General features: G+C 43.1%; 1 protein-coding gene across 3 annotated transcripts in view; it reads right to left on the bottom strand.

Moving 5' to 3' along the window:
• Positions 1 to 23,014, bottom strand: part of LOC118388984 (vitamin D3 receptor B) — a 90,122-nt gene that overhangs the window by 9,736 nt on the left and 57,372 nt on the right. For all 3 annotated transcript variants that reach the window (XM_052527302.1, XM_052527303.1, XM_035778632.2), the window contains 7 exons: positions 18,419 to 18,549; positions 14,690 to 14,874; positions 11,303 to 11,402; positions 8,816 to 8,996; positions 7,227 to 7,378; positions 3,888 to 4,004; positions 856 to 1,100 (listed from right to left, as the gene is read on the bottom strand). In XM_052527302.1, the coding sequence (XP_052383262.1) occupies positions 856 to 1,100; positions 3,888 to 4,004; positions 7,227 to 7,378; positions 8,816 to 8,996; positions 11,303 to 11,402; positions 14,690 to 14,874; positions 18,419 to 18,549 (1,111 nt within the window). The remainder of the gene's footprint in view (positions 1 to 855; positions 1,101 to 3,887; positions 4,005 to 7,226; positions 7,379 to 8,815; positions 8,997 to 11,302; positions 11,403 to 14,689; positions 14,875 to 18,418; positions 18,550 to 23,014) is intronic.

Below are 23,014 nucleotides of genomic sequence, written 5' to 3' on the forward strand. Positions count from 1 at the left end.
GTTTTCGCTCCAGTGAGGACCTAGTGTCTATCAGCTATCCACGATTGAAATGTTATCATGCATTTTGAAGGTTCTATGCTGTGTGTATTTCTGAATACAAAAACTGAGAGAGGAGAAAATCAGAGGTAGCTCCAACAACTGTATAAGTGAGTGTCCTTACGTGTGTGTGTGTGTGTGTGTGTATGTGTGTGATCATATGTATGAGTGACCATACACCGCCATGCATAAAAGCAGCACTTGCATGACACACACACAAAAAGCACACGGTGTACTGTATATACCGGCACACAAGACGCAATACTGTTTGGCAATATACTGTCTCTTAAATACCAAGGTAAGCGTACATGTCAAATATAGGCAGAAGTGCCATGTATGTATGGTTCTGAAGTAAATTCCCTTGTTTGTATAATTCGCTCCCCATCGCTTTGCATGTTCCAGTCAACAGCTCCTCAGGTACCCAGTCCCAGGCCTGACCTACCGAAGCTCCTCAAGCACACGAGGCAGGGGAATTTGTAACACACGCACACACACACACACACACACACACACACACACACACACACACACACACACACACACACACACACACACACACACACACACACACACACACACACACACACACACACACACACACACACACACACACACACACACACACACACACACACACACACACCTATTACCCCCCCCCCCCCCCTCACAACACACACCTTCACTCACACCATCCACAGTCCGTCTAACCACATTCCTATAGCTCCCACCTCATACTCCCCTCCCACATCTCCTATGACCTTTCGTCCACCTCATCCAACTCCATCAAAGGTCACCAAAAAAAGTGTTAATTTAGGAGACCTCGCTGCCGAACACCTCCAGCACCAGCGGGGTCAGCTGCATGCTGTGCTCGGGCTGGAAGGACAGCGAGCGGTACTGCTTGGAGTGCTCCTCGTTCAGGCTGCGCAGGTCCGCCAGCTTCTGGATCATTTTGGCGTACACGAGGCGGCCGCCCGGGTGGTGCAGCTGGATGTAGGCCTGCAGCGTCTCCGACAAATGGTCCTGCAGGGTCTCGATGCGCCCGTGGTCCTGCACGCCCGGGCGGTCTGGAGGGGAGAGAAAGGAGGGAGAGGGGCAAGGAGACACGGATGGTAAGTCTTTTAAAGGGCTTCTTCATATTCATTATCTCCTGCCCCATACCAGACAGTGTCTACACATGAAGGGAGGGGGAAGACATGGCTGGTAAGACTTTAAAGAGGCTATACAGATCTTTTGCCTCAGAGAGGTGCTCTTGAGCCAAAAAGAGTCCGCTAAATGTCCAGAAATAATGTCCAGAAATTACCTTATTGTATGAAAAGGGGCACACCTCTCCACAGCATGTTAGCCTAACATCAGCCTAAAACTAAGCATATGTATGGTTTCGTGAGAAAATAAATCAATTAGGCTAATATTATATAATGTACAAAAATGCTTGCTTGTATATTTTAGCCTACAGTAAACTGGGAAATCTACACTGAGTGTACAAAACATTAAGAACACCTGCTCTTTCCATGACATAGACTGACAAACGATTCTCGTCCTCCTCTTCTGAGGAGGAGTAGTTAGAAGGATCGGGGGACCAATGCGCAGCGTGGTAAGTGTCCATATTGAATTTATTATATGAACACAAAACAAAAACAACGAGAACGAAACAGTCCTGAACGGTGAAATACAAAACACAGAACAGAAAATAATCACCCACGAAACACAGGTGAAAAAAGGCTACCTAAGTATGATTCTCAGAGACAACTAACGACACCTGCCTCTGATTGAGAACCATACCAGGCCAAACACAAAAACACAACATAGAAAAGCGAACATAGACAACCCACGCAACTCACGCCCTGACCATACTAAAACAAAGACATAATAAAAGAACTAAGGTCAGAACGTGACACTGACCAGGTGAATGCTCCTTATTGATGTCACTTGTTAAATCCACTTCAATCATTGTAGATGAAAGGGAGGAGGAGACGAGTTAAAAAAATGATTTTTAAGCCTCAAGGCAATTGAGACATGGATTGTGTATGTGTGCCATTCAGAGGGTGAAAAGGCAAGAACAAAATATTTAAGTAGCTTTGAACGGCGTATGGTCGTACGTGCCAAGGCACCTGTGAGTGTGTAAACAACTGCATCACTACTGGGTTTTTCACGCTCAACAGTTTCCTGTGTGTATCAAGAATGGTTCACCATCCAAATTTGACCCAAATTGACACGAATCGATGCTGTTTTGAGGGCAAAAGGGGGTGCAACTCAATATTAGTAAGGTGTTTCTACTGTTTTTGTATACTCAGTGTATATACACACACGTTATCAGACACTAAGGAATTCATGAGCTAAGAAATTGATGAATACTTATGTGCAAACACAGGCACGCAGTGCATGCATGAACAGGGCATTCAGAAAGTATTCAGACCTCTTGACTTTTTCCATATTTTGATACGTTACAGCCTTATTCACAAAAATGGATTAAAAAATAATAATAATCACACATAATACCCCATAATGACAAAGCAAAAACTGTTTTTTACACACTTTTGCAAATGTAATACGGAAATATTACATTTACATAAGTATTCAGATCCCTTTACTCAGTACTTGAAGCATATTTGGCAGCGATTACAGCCAGATTACAGTGTCTTCTTGGATATGACACTACAAGCTTGGCACACCTTTATTTGGGGAGTTTCTCCCATTCTTCTCTGCAGATCCTCGCAAGCGCTGTCAGGTTGGATGGGGAGCGTTGCTGCACAGCTATTTTCAGGTCTCTCCGGAGATGTTTGATCGGGTTCAAGTCCGGGTTCTGGCTGGGTCACTCCAAGGTCATTCAGAGACTTGTCCCAAAGTCACTCCTACGTTGTCTTGGCTGTGTGCTTAGGGTCATTGTCCTGCTGGAAGGTGAACCTTTGCCCCAGTCTGAGCGCTCTGGAGCAGGTTTTCATCAAGGATCTCTCTGTTCTTTGTCTCCGTTCATCTTCCCCGAGATCCTGACTTGTCTCTCAGTACCTGCCGCTAAAAAACATCCCCAAAACTGCCACCACCATGCATTCAGGCCAATGAGTTCAATCTTGGTTTCATCAGACCAGAGAATCTTGTTTCTCATGGTCTGAGAGTACTTTAGCTGCCTTTTGGCAAACTCCAAACGGGCTGTCATGTGCCTTTTACTGAGGAGTGGCTTCCGTCTGGCCACTGTACCATAAAGGCCTGATTGGTGGAGTGCTGCAGAGATGGGGACCTTCAATTCCTTTGACCTCATGACTTGGTTTTTGCTCTGACATGCACTGTCAACTGTGGGACCTTATATAGTACAAGTGTGTGCCTTTCCAAATCATGTCCAATCAATTGAATTTACCAAAGATGAATTCCAATCAAGTAATAGAAACATCTCAATGATGATCAATGGAAATAGGATGCACCTGAGCTCAATTTTGAGTTTTATAGGAAAGGGTCTGAATACTTATGCACATAAGGTATTTCTGTTTTTATTTGTAAGAAATGTACAAACATTTCTAATCACCTGTTTTCGCTTTGTCATTATGGCATATTGTGTGTAGATTTATGAGGGAAACAATTTATTTAATCCATTCTAGAATAAGGCTGTAACATAACAAAATGTGGAAAAAGTCAAGGGGCCTGAATACTTTCTGAATGTACTGTATATGCACATGTTATCGTCAACTTCACTGATGAAAATGCACAAAATATACACACGCACAGGTGTGTGAACTTCAGCACAAAGACACACAACCCCCCACAAGCTAACTGATCCTCACAAAAACAAGCTGACTCCCATAAACAACTCATGCCAGACACACACACACTACCCCCCTCCCACACCCAGTGTCAGCGTGTACCTGGGGAGAGTAGGCAGATGGCCATGAGCAGCACGTGTTCCTCCTCGTGGAGGTTGAGTTTTTTCAGGCCAATCTGGAATTTGACCAGGGGCTCCAGCAGCTCCAGAGTGTGGCCCGCTGCAGGAGACAACACACACACACATACACACAGACACACACCGTCAATCAGATCAGATAGCAATCACAATATACAGTACCAGTCAAATGTTTGGACACACCTAGTCATTCAAGGGTTTTTATTTTAATTAAGAGTGTGCAAAGCTGTCATCAAGGCAAAAGGGTGGCTACTTTGAAGAATCTCATATATAAACTATATTTGGACTTGTTTAACACTTTTTTGGTTCCGTACGTGTTATTTCATAGTTTTGATGTTTTCACTATTATTATACTATTATTCTGCAATGTAGAAATGAGTAAAAAATAGAGAAACACTCTTGAATGAGTAGGTTTGTCCAAACTTTTGACTGGTACTGTATCTTTCATTATATTGTTTGCCTAACACTAAGGATTTGTGTGGTTTTGTGAGATAAGAAATGGATTTAGAGTATATAATGTATGTGATATGTTATACGGTATATCTACACTTAACAACAAATATAAACGCAACATCTAAAGTGTTGGTCCCATGTTTCATGAGCTGAAATAAAATGTCTTTAAAATGTTGTGCACAGATTTGTTTACATCCCTGCAAGTGAGCATTTATCATTTCCCAAGATAATCAATCTACCTGACAGGTGTGGCATATCAAGAAGCTGATTAAACAGCATGATCATTACACAGGTGCACCTTGTGCTGTGGACAATAAAAGGCCACTCTAAAATGTGCAGTTTTCTCACACAGCACAATGCCACAGATGTCTCAAGTATTGAGGGAGCATGCACTTGGCATGCTGACTGCATGAATGTCGACTAGAGCCGCTGCCAGAATGTTCATTTCTCTACCATAAGCCAAGCCCAATGTCGTTTTAGAGAATTTGGCAGTACGTCCAACCGGCCCCTCAACTGCAGACCACATGTAACCACACAAGCCCAGGACCTCCACATCCGGCCACTTAACCTGCGGGATCGTATGAGACCAGCGACATGGACAGCTGATGAAACCGTGGGCTTGCTTAAGCGAAGTATTTCTGCACAAACTGTCAGAAACTCATCTGCATGCTCGTCATCCTCACCAGGGCCTTGAGCAGACTGCAGTTCGGCGTCGTGACCAACTTTAATAGGCAAATGCTCATCTTCGATGGCCACTGGCACGCTAGAGAAGTGTGCTCTTCACAGATTTATTCCTGTTTCAATTATAGACGGCAGTCAGCGTGTATGGTGTCGTGTGGGCGACCGGTTTGCTGATGTCGACGTTGTGAATAGAGTGCGGTAGGGTTATGGTACAGACAACAAACACAATTGCATTTTATTGATGGCAATTTGAATGCACAGAGGTACCGTGATGAGATGCCAAGGCACATTGTTGTGCCATTAATCCGCTGCCATCACCTCATGTTTCAGCATGATATTGCACGGACCCATGACGCAAGGGTCTTTACACAATTTCTTGGAGATGAAAGTGTCCCAGTTCTTCCATGGCCTTCTTCCATGGCCTTCTTCCATGGCCTTCTTCCATGGCCTTCTTTCCATGGCCTTCTTCCATGGCCTTCTTCCATGGCCTGCACCAGATATGTCATGTTTGGGACGCTCTCGATCGACGTGTACGACAGCGTGTTTACAGTTCTCATCAACATGCAGCAACTTCGCACGTCCACTGGAGAGAAGTGGGAGAACAATTCCACAGGCCACACTCAACAGCCTGTTCAACTCTAAACGAAGGTGGTCACACCAGACACTGACTGGTTTTCTGATCCGCACCCCTACCTTTTATTTAAGGTATCCTGTGTCCAACAGAGACATATCTGTATTCCCAGTCATGTGGAATCCATAGATTAGGGCCAAATGAATTTATTTCAATTGACTGTTGTACTTATATGAACTGTAACTCAGTACAATCTTTACAATTGTTGCATGTTGCCTTCATATTTTTTTGTTCAACGTATGTCTCTTATTCATTAGAATTTAAAAGGCCAAACTGATCCTAGATCACAAGGGCCCAGGTAACAAATAACTGTTGATTATGGTTTCCCTAACACTCCTCTCAATGCCATTTTCAAGGATGTATGGGTTTATTTCCAATGATTGATCTTCCGGTTTTCAAACGGTTTCCCTAAACACTAAGGATTTGTGTGGTTTCGTGAGATAAGAAATGGATGAACTGAATAGCGTACAAGTCCTAGTGTTGTAGACGGAAACGTATAGTTCAACTCAGTTCCCTTTAGTTAGGTGTTAAATGCAACTACATGTCTCCTGGTGGTCTACTTTGGATCATGACAAAAGGTAAATGAGAAAAAAAGCAAGTTGCCAACTTAACAACCAAAAAGTACACTTATGTGTTATCAATTGTTGAATGAATTTTTAGTTATTAATGATCTCTATTTTACAATCATAGCCTGCTTACTCATATCGCCTTGTCGCAAAGGAGAATGGAGTGTCGCTAGACAAAAGCTGTCAAAGTAACTAGCCGCGGAAGACAACAACAACAACAGCGTCATTTTGAGTGAAAATAAAAATGGGCACGACGCAAGGTTTACCTTGTTTTCAGGAAAACTAGTTTGCTGTCGAGCCCGGCTCAATCTCCAAATGACTGGTCAGCCACAGAGATGCCGTGGCGAACTTGGGTTTTTGTCTTCGAGAACAAAAACACATTTCGTTCTGTGAGAGACCAGGCGCTTTGTGAGAGTGTCTTGGTCTAGAGTGACATTCTTTGGTTGATCTGTAAAAATACCCGAGGCTTAGTTGAAAGGCAAAATGAATGCCGTGCCTTGAGGGTCTGCGGATGGGTGTATGGTGTGTGTGTGAGAGTACGTGTTCATAGGTACATGTGCCAAAGTGTGTTACACTCCATTTCAGCTTTCCTGGCGGAACTGACACACAGTCATGATAGGAAGGCCACGGGACATGTACTGGAGAGTGTATAACTGTGTGTTTTGTGCCTGCACAAATGCATGCATGTTTGTTACCCTTTCTCGCTCACCTTTAGTGGCAGCAATAGTGGCGAGTGTGTCACATAGTGTGTGTGAGTGTGTCACATTGCCTCGCCTTTCTGTAAAGTGGTGTCCCCACACAGTTGCAGAGCATGTCCTCGAAGCGAAATGACTGGTGTTTGTGTGTGTGCTCGTGCCATCGTTCACAGAGTACAATGGTTTTGACTGCATATACTTTGTGTGTGTGTCGATCCCATGGTCTGTGGTCCGTCCTCACCCATACATGTGTGTGCTAGCCTGCCTAAGTCTCGTACCTTTAGCGACGTCGTTGACGCAGTACTTGAAGTCGGACCCTCCGCAGCTCCAGGACATGTCGTCCAGATTGAAGGACTGGTTGGAGCGCAGCATGATCACCTCGATGGCACTCGACTTGAGCAGGGCAATCTGGTCCTCAGCCGTCAGCTCCCTGGAAGGATTTACAACCAGGGGTGTATTCATTAGTGCACACCGCAGGGAAAAAAAGACGATTTTGCAGCGGGAAACAGAAACGAGCGTTTCTCATTGTTTAAGTCGTTTTTCTTCCGTTTGGTAGTTAATGAATGTGAATCAGGAAGGTGGCATCTGTTAAAAGAAGAGGACATAATCAGTCGGCTTACGGTCTTCGTACGGTCAGAAAGGGGTTAAAAGGATTGGGTTGTAGATTGAGATTTTGGAGACGGTTGGTTCCAGCCCACGATATCTGATTGGTCAAAAAAAATCAGTCGTTCCAGGTGCACAGTGGGCTAATGGTCAGACGGGTTAAATTCAAAGGCTGGGGTATCTAGATCTAGCTATAGTGGGTAAACATTGGAAGGATCTGGTAACACTTTAGGTAGATGGGGCACAAGATAGCAATTGGCTATTCATAACACCTTTATAAACTCCACTCACAAGTGGTGCAAAAAGGAAGTTCATGTCATGTTCATGTCGGCGGTTTTGCAACCCTGTCATTGAGTTACCAAAGATGTATGTATACCCATTAGTTTGAGCAGTTGTGTTGTGCAATCGAGATAAATAATTGTCTAGAGTTGTAAAGCGCTGTATCTCACACATGCACGGGTCCATGCACACACCCACACACACACACAGGAAAAACATTTGAGTAACACAACCTTTGATTCAGTTGTAGTAAGACATTCATAAAGTGTATTACAGTTTACAAGCATTTCGCTACACTCGCAATAACATCTGCTAACCACATGTATGTGACAAATAAAATTTGATTCGATTCGAGTCTTCGAGAAGCAATGGCTTTGTAACATTAATTGTAGCGCACTGACAAGCCTTTAAGCTCAAAGCTCTTCTTGGGTCAGAAGACAGCTTACGTGATCATTACTAACAATGCCCGTTACTGTGTCCCCGACCTCACTTTACTCTGCCACCCCGGGGGGGAGGGGGACAGAATGTACACAGTGACGACCACACACACGCCTAAGGTTACTGTGACGAAAGCCACTCGCGTCATGTGTAGGACAGATATCAGCTGCTGATAACAAGAGATAACAGAAATAATTGCATGTGTAGGCACACTTGTCCTCGTTTGTAGGAACACTCAGACCCTTAAACGAGTAAACACACAAATAAGGCTTTGTTCACATTCATGCCACGTAGAGTTAAATAGATTTTCAGGGCGACCGCTTTTACTCGTATTGGAGTATGACATATACACATTTTTTTGCGCCCATTGTAGGAACACACACAAACACATGAACGCACACAATCTCTCTCTCAACAAAAAAACAAGCACACAATGTAAAGTACATAAACCCCCCACCACACACACGCACACATTACCCCCTTGCTATCCCGACATCCCCTACCTAATCCACCCACCCCCCCTTCCCCCACTCAGCCTTCCACCCACCTGAAGCCAGGGATCATCTTGGCGAAGCCGATGACCTTTTGGATGCTGTAGCTGACCAGGTCGGCCAGGTGGGGCAGCATGGAGAGCTTGGAGCCGTCGTCGTCGGAGTCCGGGCTGCCCCCCTGCTCCTGGTACATCATCAGCAGGTTACTGAAGTTCATCAGCTTAGTGTCCACCGACTCTATATGGAGGGAGGGTGAAGGAGAGAGGGGGAGGAGAGGGAGAGAGATTAGATGAGTTAAAAACTCTTCGGAGAAAAACAACATTCCCATCAGATTCCGCTGATAAAGGGAAAGGGGACACGGAGAGAGTGACAGAGAAAGAGTGAAAACATGAAACCACAAGAAAGAAACATAGCATCTAAGTCAGTAAGATAAAAAAAAAAAAACGTGGATACTGCGGTAAACCACACACACGCGCACACACACCCACCCACTCACATGTAAATCGAATGAATGACTCAACACAGAGCGAGGTTTGTTCATTGAGGAATGGAGCACAGTGACCATCAGAAAACAGCTTAGATAAGAGTAAGAGAGAGAGAGAAACAGAAGTAGAGTGATAGACAGAAAGAGATACAACAAAAGGATGATAGAGAGAGTTGAAGTCGGAAGTTAAACTCAGTTTCTCACAATTCCTGACATTTAATCCTAGTAAAAATGTCCTCTATTCGGTCAGTTAGGATCACCACTTTATTTTAAGAATGTGAAATGTCAGAATAATAGTAGAGAGAATGATTGATTTCAGATTTTGTTTCTTTCATCATATTCCCAGTGGGTCAGAAGTTTACATACACTCAATTAGTATTTGGTAGCATTGCCTTTATATTGTTTAACTTGGGTCAAACGTTTCAGGCAGCCTTCCACAAGCTTCCCACAATAAGTTGGGTGAATTTTGGCCCATTCCTCCTGACAGAGCTGGTGTAACTGAGTCAGGTTTGTAGGCTTCCTTGCTCACACAGTTCTGCCCACAAATTTTCTATAGGATTTAGGTCAGAGCTTAATGATGACCACTCCAATACCTTGACTTTGTTGTCCTTAAGCCATTCTGCCACAACTTTGGAAGTATGCTTGGGGTCATTGTCCATTTGGAATACCCATTTGCGACCAAGCTTTAACTTCCTGACTGATGTCTTGAGATGTTGCTTCAATATATCCACATAATTGTCCTGCCTCATGATGCCATCTATTTTGTGAAGTGCACCAGTCCCTCTTGCAGCAAAGCACCCAAACAACATGATGCTGCCACCCCTGTCATTCACGGTTGGAATGGTGTTCTTCTGCTTGCAAGTCTCCCCATTTTCCCTCCAAACATAGCGATGGTCATTATGGCCAAACAGTTCTATTTTTGTTTCATCAGACCAGAGGACATTTCTCCAAAAAAGTATGATCTTTGTCCCCATGTGCAGACTATTTGCATTGACCCCCCCCCCCTTTTACACCGCTGCTACTCTCTGTTGTTATCATCTATGCATAGTCACTTTAAAAACTCTACCTATATGTACATATTACCTCAATTACCTAGACTAATCAGTGTCCTCGCACACTCTATTTTACTGCTGCTCTTTAAGTACTTGTTACTTTTCTGTACTATTCTTATTTGTACTGCATTGTTGGTTAGGGGCTCATAAGTAAGCATTTCACTGTATTTGGTGCATATGACAATGAAGATTTGATTTGATTGACTGTTTTTGAAGGCAGGGAACGCAGGCTGTGAGGACCCTGTCCCTCTGTGAGTTCATTTCATTATGAGCGGATGTGTTAATGGGAGACTGTGGTCTGAAGGGCTACAGGGTGTCCTGAGAAACCCCTGAAGATTCTAAGTAAAACCCCATGAGGGATTGACACACACACACACACACACACACACACACACACACACACACACACACACACACACACACACACACACACACACACACACACACACACACACACACACACACACACACACACACACACACACACACACACACACACACACACACACGGGAGCAGGAGTGAGCTCCCACACAAACACACAGGAATCAATCACTGGTGACAACTAACACCAATTGTGTGAGCTGCACCTCCCTCTCCATGTGTCCGCTTCACCATCTGATTCTGAATTGCTCACCTTTTCCCATTTTGTTCTGTGTGTGTGTGTGTGTGTGTGTGTGTGTGTGTGTGTGTGTGTGTGTGTGTGTGTGTGTGTGTGTGTGTGTGTGTGTGTGTGTGTGTGTGTGTGTGTGTGTGTGTGTGTGTGTGTGTGTGTGTATACATGTCTAACGGAGGTAAGAATGTGCCATAAGCTCACTCCACAGCTAGCTTGAAATGTTTCCAGTGGTGCTATCGAAGATAATATTTGTCTATAGCACAACTGGACGGTACGTTGTCAAAAAAGGGCGGTCACGTGTTTGCCATCAGAGGATCACCGGTTCAAGCCCAGTAAGGGGACAGGGGCAGTGGAGGAAGCAAAGCTGTTAGCAGCACACTGACGTTTGTTTACCTGGAGAGTGGCTGAAGGAGTCAGATGAGGCATCAGATAGAGAGTGGAGAGAGGCAGCTCTGCTGGCACTGCGTGTCACTGGGCCTTCTCGGACCGGAGGCTAAAGGAAAACACACAAACCATTTAGTACACATTTTTACATGAATATAAAATCAAACCCACAATCATGGCATTGCAAGCGCCATGCTCTACCAACTAAGGCTGACCGTAATTAGTAGACTGGTCAAATGTTTGGTGGATAAGCTATTGGTCAACCGAGATCTTTAGTCGAGCAGTAGCATATATATACACTGCTTCGGAAAGTAATCAGCCCCCTTCCCTTTTTCCACATTTTGTTACGATACAGCCTTATTCTAAAATGGATTAAATAAAAAAATATTTAATTGATTAAATTGTTTTTTTCCCCCCTCATCAATCTACAAACAATAGCCCATAATGATAAAGCAAAAATGTTCTTTTACACATTTTTGCTCATTTATTTGTAAAAATTACATGGAAATATTACATTTGCATAAGTATTCAGACCCTTTACTCAGTACTTTGTTGAAGCACCTTTGGCAGCGATTACAGCCTCGAGTCTTCTTGGGTATGTCACTACAAGCTTGGCACACCTGTATTTGTGGAGTTTCTCACATTCTTCTCTGCAGATCCTCTCAAGCGCTGTCAGGTTGGATGGGGAGCGTTGCTCTAAAGCTATTTTCAGGTCTCTCCAAAGACGTTTGATCAGGTTCATGTCTGGGTTCTGGCTGGGCCACTCCTCCATTGTCTTGGCTGTGTGCTTAGGGTTGCTGTCCTGTTGGAAGGTGAACCTTCGCCCCAGTCTGAGAGCTCCTGAGCAGGTTTTCATTAAGGATCTCTCTGTACTTTGCTCCATTCATATTTGCCTCGATCCTGACTAGTCTCCCAGTCCCTGCCTCTAAAAAACATCCCCACAGCATGATGATCCCACCAGCATACTTCCCTGTCAGGATGGTGTCAGGTTTCCTCCAGACGTGATGCTTGGCATTCAGGCCAAAGAGTTCCATCTTGATTTTATCAGATCAGAGAATCTTGTTTAAGTGCCTTTTGGCAAACTGCAAGCGGGCTGTCATGTGCCTTTTACTGAGGAGTGGCTTCCATCTGGCCACTCTACCGTAAAGGCCTGATTGGTAGAGTGCTGCAGAGATGGTTGTCCTTCTGGAAGGTTCTCCCATCTCCACAGAGGAACCTTAGAGCTCTGTCAGAGTGACCATCGTGTTCTTGGTCACCTCCCTCACCAAGGCACTTCTCCCCCAATTGCTCAGTTTGGCCAGACACCCAGCTCTAGGAAGAGTCTTGGTGGTTCCAAACTTCTTCCATTTAAGAATGATGGAGGCCACTGTGTTCTTGGAGACATTTAATGCTGCAGAAAGGTTCTGCTACCCTTCACCAGATCTGTGCCTCAACACAATCTGCGGCAATTCCTTCGACTTCATGGCTTGGTTTTTGCTCTGACATGCACTTTCAACTGTGGGACCTTATATAGACAGATGTGTGCCTTTCCAAATCATGTCCAATCAATTGAATTTACCACAAGTTGTAGAAACATCTCAAGGATGATCAATGAAAACAGGATGCACGTGAGCTCAATTTTGAGTCTCATAGCAAAGGGTCTGAATACTTATGTGAATAAGGTATTTCTGTTGTTAATTTTTTATCCATCTGCAAAAAAAATCTAAAAATCTGTTTCACTTTGTCATTGTGGGTTTTTGAGTGTAGAACGTAACAAGTTGCGAAAAAAGGGGGGTCTGAATACTTTCCGACGGCACCGTATGTAAAAAATACACTTTTAAAAATGTTGACCAATCGATTGGTCGAAAGTACTGACAACTTTCCAGTCAACCAATACTTTTTTAGTCGGGGAAAGCCCTACTACCAACTGAGCCATACAAGACCGCGAGTACTCAATATAGAGTGTGTCACTGACCACTGGACAATTACATTTACATTTACATTTAAGTCATTTAGCAGACGCTCTTATCCAGAGCGACTTACAAATTAAATGCCACTTCGGGAGTTTCATCCTTGGAGCTAGAACCACGATGATCAATTCAATGTAGCTTCCTCCGATATCGGTGTAGAGGTGTCTGCCTGTTACTGTTGTTTGATTCTTGCTGTATTTACTATGTGGTTTGTGTGTGTAATGTGTGAGGTGAGCTAAGAATCTTCTTGTAGGACAATAAACGGCAATCTAGTCTGGCAATATTGTGGAGGCAAACTGTCACGCCTTGGTCATTGTATTTTGTGTTTTCTTTAATTATTTGGTCAGGCCAGGGTGTGACATGGGTTTATGTTGTTTGTATTTTCGTATTGGGGTTTGTAGTATTTGGGATCGCGGCTGATTAGGGGTGTTGTATAGGCTTGGCTGCCTGAGGCGGTTCTCAATCAGAGTCAGGTGATTCTCGTTGTCTCTGATTGGGAACCGTATTTAGGTAGCCTGGTTTCGCTTTGTATTTCGTGGGTGTTTGTTCCTGTCTCTGTGTAGTTTCACCAGATAGGCTGTAATAGGTTTCACGTTCCGTTTGTTGTTTTCGTATTTGTATAGTTATTTCATGTATTGCTTTTTTCCTTTCATTAAAGACATGAGTAACCACTACGCTGCACTTCGGTCCGACTCTCTTTCCACAAACGAAGAACGCCGTTACACAAACAGTCAATTTGTATGACTGCATGTACAGTATACTTCAATCTGTATGTTCCTTGATAGGGAAATAAATTGTCCTAAATTGTCCTAATACAAGGCGGTTATGGAGTGGTCTGACTTCAACGCCAATGACGTCACTGAGGTGACCGAGTGGGAGTTAAGTCTATGTTGGGGGCCGCAGACGTCCAGATACCATAGAAGTAGTGGTATTTGCAGGTGGGGGGGGAAACTGGGTGTGAAGAAATGGAGTGGAGACGGACTGTAACATACAGCGTATGCATAATTGACACTGACCCTGGAGCAGGGAAATGTCAGTTGTAAAGAAAGAGATACTGCAGTGGGTGTTGTGTAACATGATGGATGCTGGCAGAGTAGCAAATAATCTCAGGGTAGGGCTTATCTGTGGACAATTGAAATAAGAGTGGTGTTAGGAAGTGGAGTATGGCGTTACAGAGTTGACACTAGTGTAACAGAGTTGGCACTGGTGAAATGGAGTGGAGACTTGTGGTAGAGAGTGGAAACTGGTGCTTTAGAGTGAATACTGGTGTTACAGATCAGAGACTAGTGTATTAAGTGAAGACGGGTATTAGAGTGAAGGCTGGTATTATAGAGTTGAGTCTGGTGTTACGGAGTGGAGGATGGTGTTATGGAGGGGAGGCTGGTGTTACGGAGGGGGGGGGCTGGTGTTATGGAGGGGAGGCTGGTGTTATGGAGTGGACACGGACCCTGAAGCGGTTGAAGTCAGAGTAGGAGTCGTCGTAGGTCTTGTGGTGAGCCTCCACCAGTGTGGCGATGACCTGGCTCTGCTCCTCGCTCAGCCGGGGTCGCTGCGCCTCCCTCTGCGCCTCCTCATCCTTTCTCCGTTGAATCAGGTCCTTCTTCCTCTGCACCTCCTCGTCTGTCAGAATAACTGGCAGAAAGAGGTTTAGAAGGAGAGAGATCAGGGTTATAAAAAAGGATTAGAGAGAGAGAGAGAGAGAGAGAGAGAGAGAGAGAGAGAGAGAGAGAGAGAGAGAGAGAGAGAGAGAGAGAGAGAGAGAGAGAGAGAGAGAAAGAGAGAGAGAGAGAGAGAGAGAGAGAGAGAGAGAGAGAGAGAGAGAGAGAGAGAGAGAGAGAGAGAAAGGGTTAAAGAAAAAGAGAATGTGCCCAATATAAATAATTTCTGGGTAACAATTAAGTATCTTACTGTAGATTTCCATTAAAATGGCAAAAAACGATTTCTCACGCAATAATTTTGCTAGAACTGTCTAGGAGTGGTATGAGTGGAAAGGAGAAAACTGAAAAGTAGCTGTAATTGGCAGAACTCTCTTTATTGGTCTATTTACCAATTTAACGCATGGTGATGTCATGCTGATTAGATCAGAAAATTACACAGACATTTTTTTCCTCCACACTTTTACAGTGTTAGTTTCATCAGATGTTGTACTGTGCAACATAAAACACAGGAAATGCTGACTTGTGACTGGGCCTTTAAGGAGTTTAAAGGAGAGAGAGGAGCTCCAAAGAAAGAAATGGTGCGACAGAAAGTGAGGAATGGAGATATAACCATGAGTATATCAGACCGAAATGATTGGGACTAGGGCGATATGGACAACATTTTCGACGGCATGGTGGTATTTGACTGTATTCAATGTTTCTGAGAAATACAAGTCTGAAATGTGTTTTTATGATTCGTAGATGATCCAAGAATGGCAACAAACTAATTTGAATTGATTTAAATGATCTTTCTCCATTAAGATGGTTTTACACTGAAACAAACTAGGACAAAACTGACAGTGAAATGTTCCACTTTGTAGAACTTTTCATTTAATTTAGCATTGTATCAAAATATAACTATAAACTAAAAAAGAAATGTCCCTTTGTCAGGACACTGTCTTTCAAATAGAATTCATAAAAATATAACCAAATAACTTCCAAAATCTTCATTGTAAAGGGTTTAAACACTGTTTACCGTGCTTGTTCAATGAACCATAAAAAATGAATGAACATGGACCTGTGGAACGATCGTTAAGACACTAACAGCTTACAGACGGTAGGCAATTACAGTTACAGTCACAGTTATGAAAACTTAGGACACTAAAGAGGCCTTTCTACTGACTCTGAAAAACACCCAAATAAAGAAGCCCAGGGTCCCTGCTCAACTGTGTGAATGTGACTTAGGCATGCTGCAAGGAGGCATGAGGACTGCAGAAGTGGCCAGGGCAATAAATTGCAATGTCCGTACTGTGAGACGCCAAAGACAGCGCTACAGGGAGGCAGGGTGGACAGCTGATCGTCCTCGCAGTGGCAGACCACGTGTAACACCTGCACAGGATCGGTACATCTGAACATCACACCTGCGGGACAGGTACAGGATGGCAACAACAACTGCCCAAGTTACACCAGGAATGCACAATCCCTCCATCATTGTTCAGGCTGTCCGCAATAGGCTGAGCGAGGCTGGACTGAGGGCTTGTAGGCTTGTTGTAAGGCAGGTCCTCACCAGACATCACTGGCAACAACGTTGACTATGGGCACAAACCCACCGTCGCTGGACCAGACAGGACTGGCAAAAGGTGCTCTTCTCTGACCAGTCGCGGTATATTCACAATATATTGTCCAGCCCTAATTGGGACTTAGGCAAAATAGAGATGTTAACACTGATACTGTGTGTGTGTCAGAACCAGCGTATGTAAGTGTGTGTGTGTGTGTGTGTGTACACAAACACAAGCCAGCGTGTGCTCTACGATGTGATGAGGCTGCCGCGGCGCTCGTATCGAAGGGGCTTGTTGTTGTCAGGGGGGTGTCCGTGAAAAAAAAGAGTCCCTAGTGCTGTCGTCAACACAGCGCGCATTGTCTCCGTTCCGTTCCGCCTGTTCTTGCCCCAGCCACTGAATTAGCTCACACTCTGCTCCGCACTACAACATGTTGTTGTCCATGCAGCAGCAGCTCCAAGAACAGCAGCAGCAGCTCCAAGAACAGCAGCAGCAGCTCCAAGAACAGCAGCAGCAGCTCCAAGAACAGCAGCAGCTCCAAGAACAGCAGCAGCTCCAAGAACAGCAGCAGCTCCAAGAACAGCAGCAGCTCCAAGAACAGCAGCAGCAGCATAAGTGCATTCCAATGGCTCCCATTCATGTACAGTGTTCGGAGCGGTGGCGTCATTCTCTGGGAATTCACTGTTCAATCTCAGGGGGAGAACAGCATCCGGAACCAGCCCCTGCTTCAAATACAAATGATAAACACCCGCCTGGACAATATCCGGATTTCACGGGAAAACAACAGAACGACCAAACCTTCCATTTACGGACTCTGAAAACAAACAGTCCATTGGATTGAAGCGTGGCCAAAACATCAGCAGGTGTCTAAAGTTCAGATGGGCGCATAATGTCCAGGTTCCCCCAGAACAATCTAGTACTTCTAGTGAACATTATAAACATTCTCATGAGGGCAATGGCCTAGAAGGACTTGACCAAGGAGTCCCAACGTTGTGTAACACTATTGGTATATAACAAACACTATACGGCGTGTGCCTGCCTTGCGCTCGACAGGCATGAGGGGGGTAGATGGCACTGTGATATGTGTCCAGTGTGTGCGTGTGTTTGTTATTGCTATTGGCACGCTAATACATGTTTTAAGGCTGACATGATTTGATTCTAAGAGGAAATGAGCTTTATTTCATTTTAAATTCTCATTTTCCTCCAAGAGTGGCTGAATTATTTCCTGTTATCAGTGTGTCATTACACACCATCAACAGTTGCCTAACAACAGACTGATAGAAGCACATCTCTCTCTCTCTTCAGTGCACTTTTTACTCTTTTCAACACACACATCGTCACGGTTCAAGAGATCATACGGCCACTCATGGAGGAAAATGAGTGTATTTGCCTTGCAACCGGCTGAAAATACATTTCTTCCTGTAGTGCTCTTCAGAGTAAAATGACATTTTTCTTTATTCGATCATGTGTATACCTCAGTAGGACAACGCCACATGGTTCAGTGGCTCAAACCTAGTGTTTCTTAGTCCTGGACCTCGGTGCACCTTCTTGTTTTTGCCCTAGCACTACACACCTGATTCCAAAGGTTTGATGATGAGTTGATTATTTGAATCAGGTGTGTAGTGCTAGGGCAAAAACAAGAAGGTGCACCCTTTTGGGTCTCCAGGACCAAGAAACAATTAATTAATCTGCAAGGCTATCCTCTATCAGTCAAAAAGAAAACAAGCAATTCTGATGGAAGAGATGAGGAAGGAGGAGTGGGATAAGGTTTCCCCTAGGCAGTGCTCTACGGTCAGTTTTGCATTATACTCCCTAAAAGCTGATGGTAAGATTTGGGAAAAGGGAAGCTGATCTCATACACTCACATTCCTTAACCATGCTGGTCTGTCTTAGGTCAGTTTTGCCTTATTCCCCCGAATGGCTGACATTAGGATTTACTGAAGCGGAAACTGATCCTGGATCTGTGTACAAGACACTCACACTCCTTCATCATGCCGATGTCCACGCAGCGCTTGAGCCGGCAGGCCTGGCAGTGGCGGCGGTTGTCCTTGGTTATGGTGCAACTGCCGTTGAAGGGACAGGTGAAGCTGGCCTTGCGCTTCATACTGCGTCTGTAGACGAAGAGGGGGAAGAGGGAAAGATAGGGATAGAGCGAGGGAGAGGGAGGAGGAGCGAGAGAGGGAATAAGGTTCTTATATCGGGTGCTGAATGTGGCGTGACCCTATTGCCACACTTCACACAGCATGATACTACTTCTGAATGATTTCTTTAAAATCTATATTACAATAACCAGACTAAGTTAACATAATGATAAATAGAAAGATACATTTAGAACATTAATGTGCATCACAGTTTTTTAAATATTACCCTTAAAACTACTAGTACTACTTTGAATGTTATCATTATCAATTGATAACAAGCCCATATTAGCAGAGTTGTTTCATTTCAAACTTCACATTTCTCTAGTACTGGCTACTTGTAATTTAACAATATCATCATAATGTCCTCGATGAGTGGTCTGTTTGGTTGATGCCGGTAATTTCCGGTTTATCTTCCCGGCTCTACTAACCATCAGTTCAAAGTGGGACCCAAATGTGTAATCATAGTGTAATAGTTACATAAATATTTATGTCCTTCACCTTTTCATTCTGGATCCTACTCAAAGGAGCACAACCATGAACACATTCCAGTCGAGGCAAAAAGAGAGAGAGGGATGCTTAAAAGCCATGCATAATGACTAACAGAAACGCACATGTAAACATTCGTGACACAAATACACACACACACACACACACACACACACACACACACACACACACACACACACACACACACACACACACACACACACACACACACACACACACACACACACACACACACACACACACACAAAGTGTTAAATCAAAATATACTTTATATTTGAGATTCTTCAAAGTAGCCACTATTTTCCTTGATAACAGCTTTGCACAATCTTATGGCTGCAGGGGCAGTATTGAGTAGCTTGGATGAAAGGTGCCCAGAGGTTCCCAGAGTAAACTGCCTGCTCCTCATTCCCAGTTGCTAATATATGCATATTATTATTGGTGTTGGATAGAAAACACTCTGAAGTTTCTAAAACTGTTTGAATGATGTCTGTGAGTATAACAGAACTCATATGGCAGGCAAAAACCTGAGAAGACATCCAAACAGGAAGTGGGAAATCTGTGGTTGGTCGATTTTCAGTCCAGCCCCTATTGACTACACAGTGGGATATTGTTTATGTTGCACTTCCTAAGGCTTCCACTAGATGTCAACCGTCTTTAGAAACTTGTTTGAGGATTCTACTGTGAAGTGGGACCGAATGAGAGAGGAATGAGTCAGAGGTTTCACATTTCACATGAGAGGTAGCTGCGTTCCTTTGCTTTTCTGAAGACAAAGGAATTCTCCGGTTTGGAATGTTATTGAAGTTGTATGTTAAAAACATCCTAAAGATTGATTCCATACATCGTTTGACATGTTTCTATGGACAGTAACGGAACTTTTTGACATTTTGCCTGCAACAAGGGAACGTGTTTCATGACTTTGGATTTGTTTACCAAACGTGCTAACAAAAGTAGCTCTTTGGACAAAAATGATGGACATTATCGAACAAATCAAACATTAATGTGGAACTGGGATTTCTGGGAGTGCATTCAGATGAAGATCATCAAAGGTAAGTGAATATTTATAATGCTGATTATGACTAATGTTGACTACCCAATATGATGGATATCTTTTTGGCTGCTTTGTTGTCTGAAAGCTGTACTCAGATTATTGCATGGTTTGCTTTTTCCGTAAAGCTTTTTTGAAATCTGACACAGCGGTTGCATTAAGGAGAAGTGTATCTATATTTCCATATATAACAGTTGTATTTTCATCTACATTTATAATTAGTATTTCTGTAAAATGACGTGGCACTCAATATCACCGGATGTTTTTGGAACTAGTGAACATAACGCGCCAATGTATACTGAGATTTTTTTCATATAAATATGCACTTTATCGAACAAAACATACATGTATTGTGTAATATGAAGTCCTATGAGTGTCATCTGATGAAGATCATCAAAGGTTAGTGATTAATTTTATCTCTTTGTGCTTTTTGTGACTCCTCTCTTTGGCTGGAAAATGGCTGTGTTTTTCTGTGGCTTGGCTCTGACCTAACATAATCATTTGTGGTGCTTTCGCTGTAAAGCCTATTTGAAATCGGACACTTTGGTAGGATTAGCAACAAGATTACCTTTAAAATTGTATAAAATACATGTATGTTTAAGGAATTGTAATTATGAGATTTCTGTTGTTTGAATTTAGCGCACTTTCACTGGCTGTTGTCATATCAATCCCGTTAACAGGATTGCAGCCCTAAGAAGTAAACACTTTTTTGGTTACTACATGATTCCATATGTGTTATTTCATAGTTTTGATGTCCTCACTATTATTATAGAATGTAGAAAATAGTAAAAAATAAAGAAAATCCCTGGAATTAGTTGGTGTGTCCAAATGTTTGACTGGCACTGTATTCGTGATGCGACATCTGCATTTCTCCCTTTCTGTCGCACCTCTCTTTAAACCCCTTAAGTCTAATTTATTCTCCTTCAACAACATATTCTCTCTTTCTTTAATGCATAATTACTGTAAATAAATATTTGTTTTTTTTGACACATACACACACACACACACACACACACACACACACACACACACACACACACACACACACACACACACACACACACACACACACACACACACACACACACACACACACGTCTGTCTGCCTGTAAGAGAGCGAGAGTGTTTAACAACGTGATAAGGCTGAGTCAAATCAAATCAAATGGTATTTGTCACACGTGCCGTGAAATGCTTACTTACAAGCCCTTAACCAACAATGCAGTTCAAGAAATAGAGTTAAGAAAATATTTACTAAATAAAATGTGAAAAATATAAAGAAGTAACACAATAAAATAACAATAACGAGGCTATATCAAATCAAAGGTTATTTGTCACATGTGCCAAATACAACAGATACCTTACAGTGAAATGCTTACTTAGAAGCCCTAAACCAACAATGCAGTTAAGAAAAAAACAAGTGTTAATTAAGTATTTACTAAATAAACTGAAGTAAACAATAAATGAATACAAATGAAAATAAAAAAAGAGGAAAATAACAAATAATTAAGGAGCAACAATAAAGTAACAGTAACGAAGCTATACACTGGGGGTACCGGTACCGAGTCAAAATAAGAATTTGTTCTTAACTGACTTGCCTAGTAAAATAAAGGTAAAAATAAAAAATTAAAAAATTAAAATTGTAAATAGTCCGGGTGGCTATTTGATTAATTGTTCAGCAGTCTTATGGCTTGAGGGTAGAAGCTGTTAAGAAGCCGTTTGGACCTAGATTTGGTGCTCCGGTACTGCTTGCTGTGTGGTAGCAGAGAGAACAGGCTATGACTTGGGTGACTGGGGTCTGACAATTTTTTGGGCCTTCCGCTGACACCGTCTAGTATATACAGTGCATTCGAAAAGTATTCAGACCCCTTGACTTTTTCCCCAAAAATGTACATTACAGCCTTATTGTAAAACATATTAAATTGTCTTTTTCCCTCATCAATCTACACACAATACCCCATAATGACAAAGAAAAAACAGTTTTTTAGACATTTTTACAAGTATTCAGACCCTTTACTAAATACTTTGTTGAATTTTTATTTATTTTAATATTTATTTAACCTTTATTTAACTAGGCAAGTCAGTTAAGAACTAATTCTTATTTACAATGCCGGCCTATCCCGGCCAAACCCTAACCCGGACAACGCTGGGCCAATTGTGCACCGCCCTATGGGACTCCCAATCATGGCCTGTTGTGATAGGTAGTTGCCTTTTTGGCAAACTCCATTCAGGCTGTCATGTGCCTTTTACTGAGGAGTGGCTTCCGTCTGGCCACTCTACCATAAAGCCTGATTGGTTGAATGCTAGTTGTCACCTCCCTGACCAAGGCCCCTCTCTCCCAATTGGTCAGTTTGTCCGGGCAGCCAGCTTTAGGAAGAGTCGGTGGTTCCAAACTTCTTCCATTTAAGAATGATGGCGGCCACTGTGTTCTTGGGGACCTTCAATTCTTCAGACATTTTTTGGTACCCTTCCGCAAATCTGTGCCTCGACAGAGTCCAGGCCCGGAGCTCAACAAACAATTCCTTCGACCTCTTGGCTTGGTTTTTGCTCTGACATGCACTGCCAACTGTGGGACCGTATATAGACAGGTGTGTGCCTTTCCAAATCATGTCCATTCAATTGAATGTGCCACAGGTGGACTCAAATCAAGTTGTAGAAACAAAGATGATCGATGGAAACAGGATGCACTTGAGCTCAATTTCGAGTCTCATAGCAAAGGGCCTGAATAATTATGTAAATAAGGTATATGTCTTCATTTTGAATACATTTGTAAAAAATTGTGTGTAGATTGATGAGGTATTGTGTGTAGATTGATGAGGAAAACATGTAATTTAATACATTTTAGAATAAGGCTGTAACAAAATGTGTAAAAGGGGAAGGTGTCTG

This window comes from Oncorhynchus keta, chromosome 10 (assembly GCF_023373465.1).
Source record: "Oncorhynchus keta strain PuntledgeMale-10-30-2019 chromosome 10, Oket_V2, whole genome shotgun sequence".
Taxonomy (NCBI): Eukaryota; Metazoa; Chordata; class Actinopteri; order Salmoniformes; family Salmonidae; genus Oncorhynchus; species Oncorhynchus keta.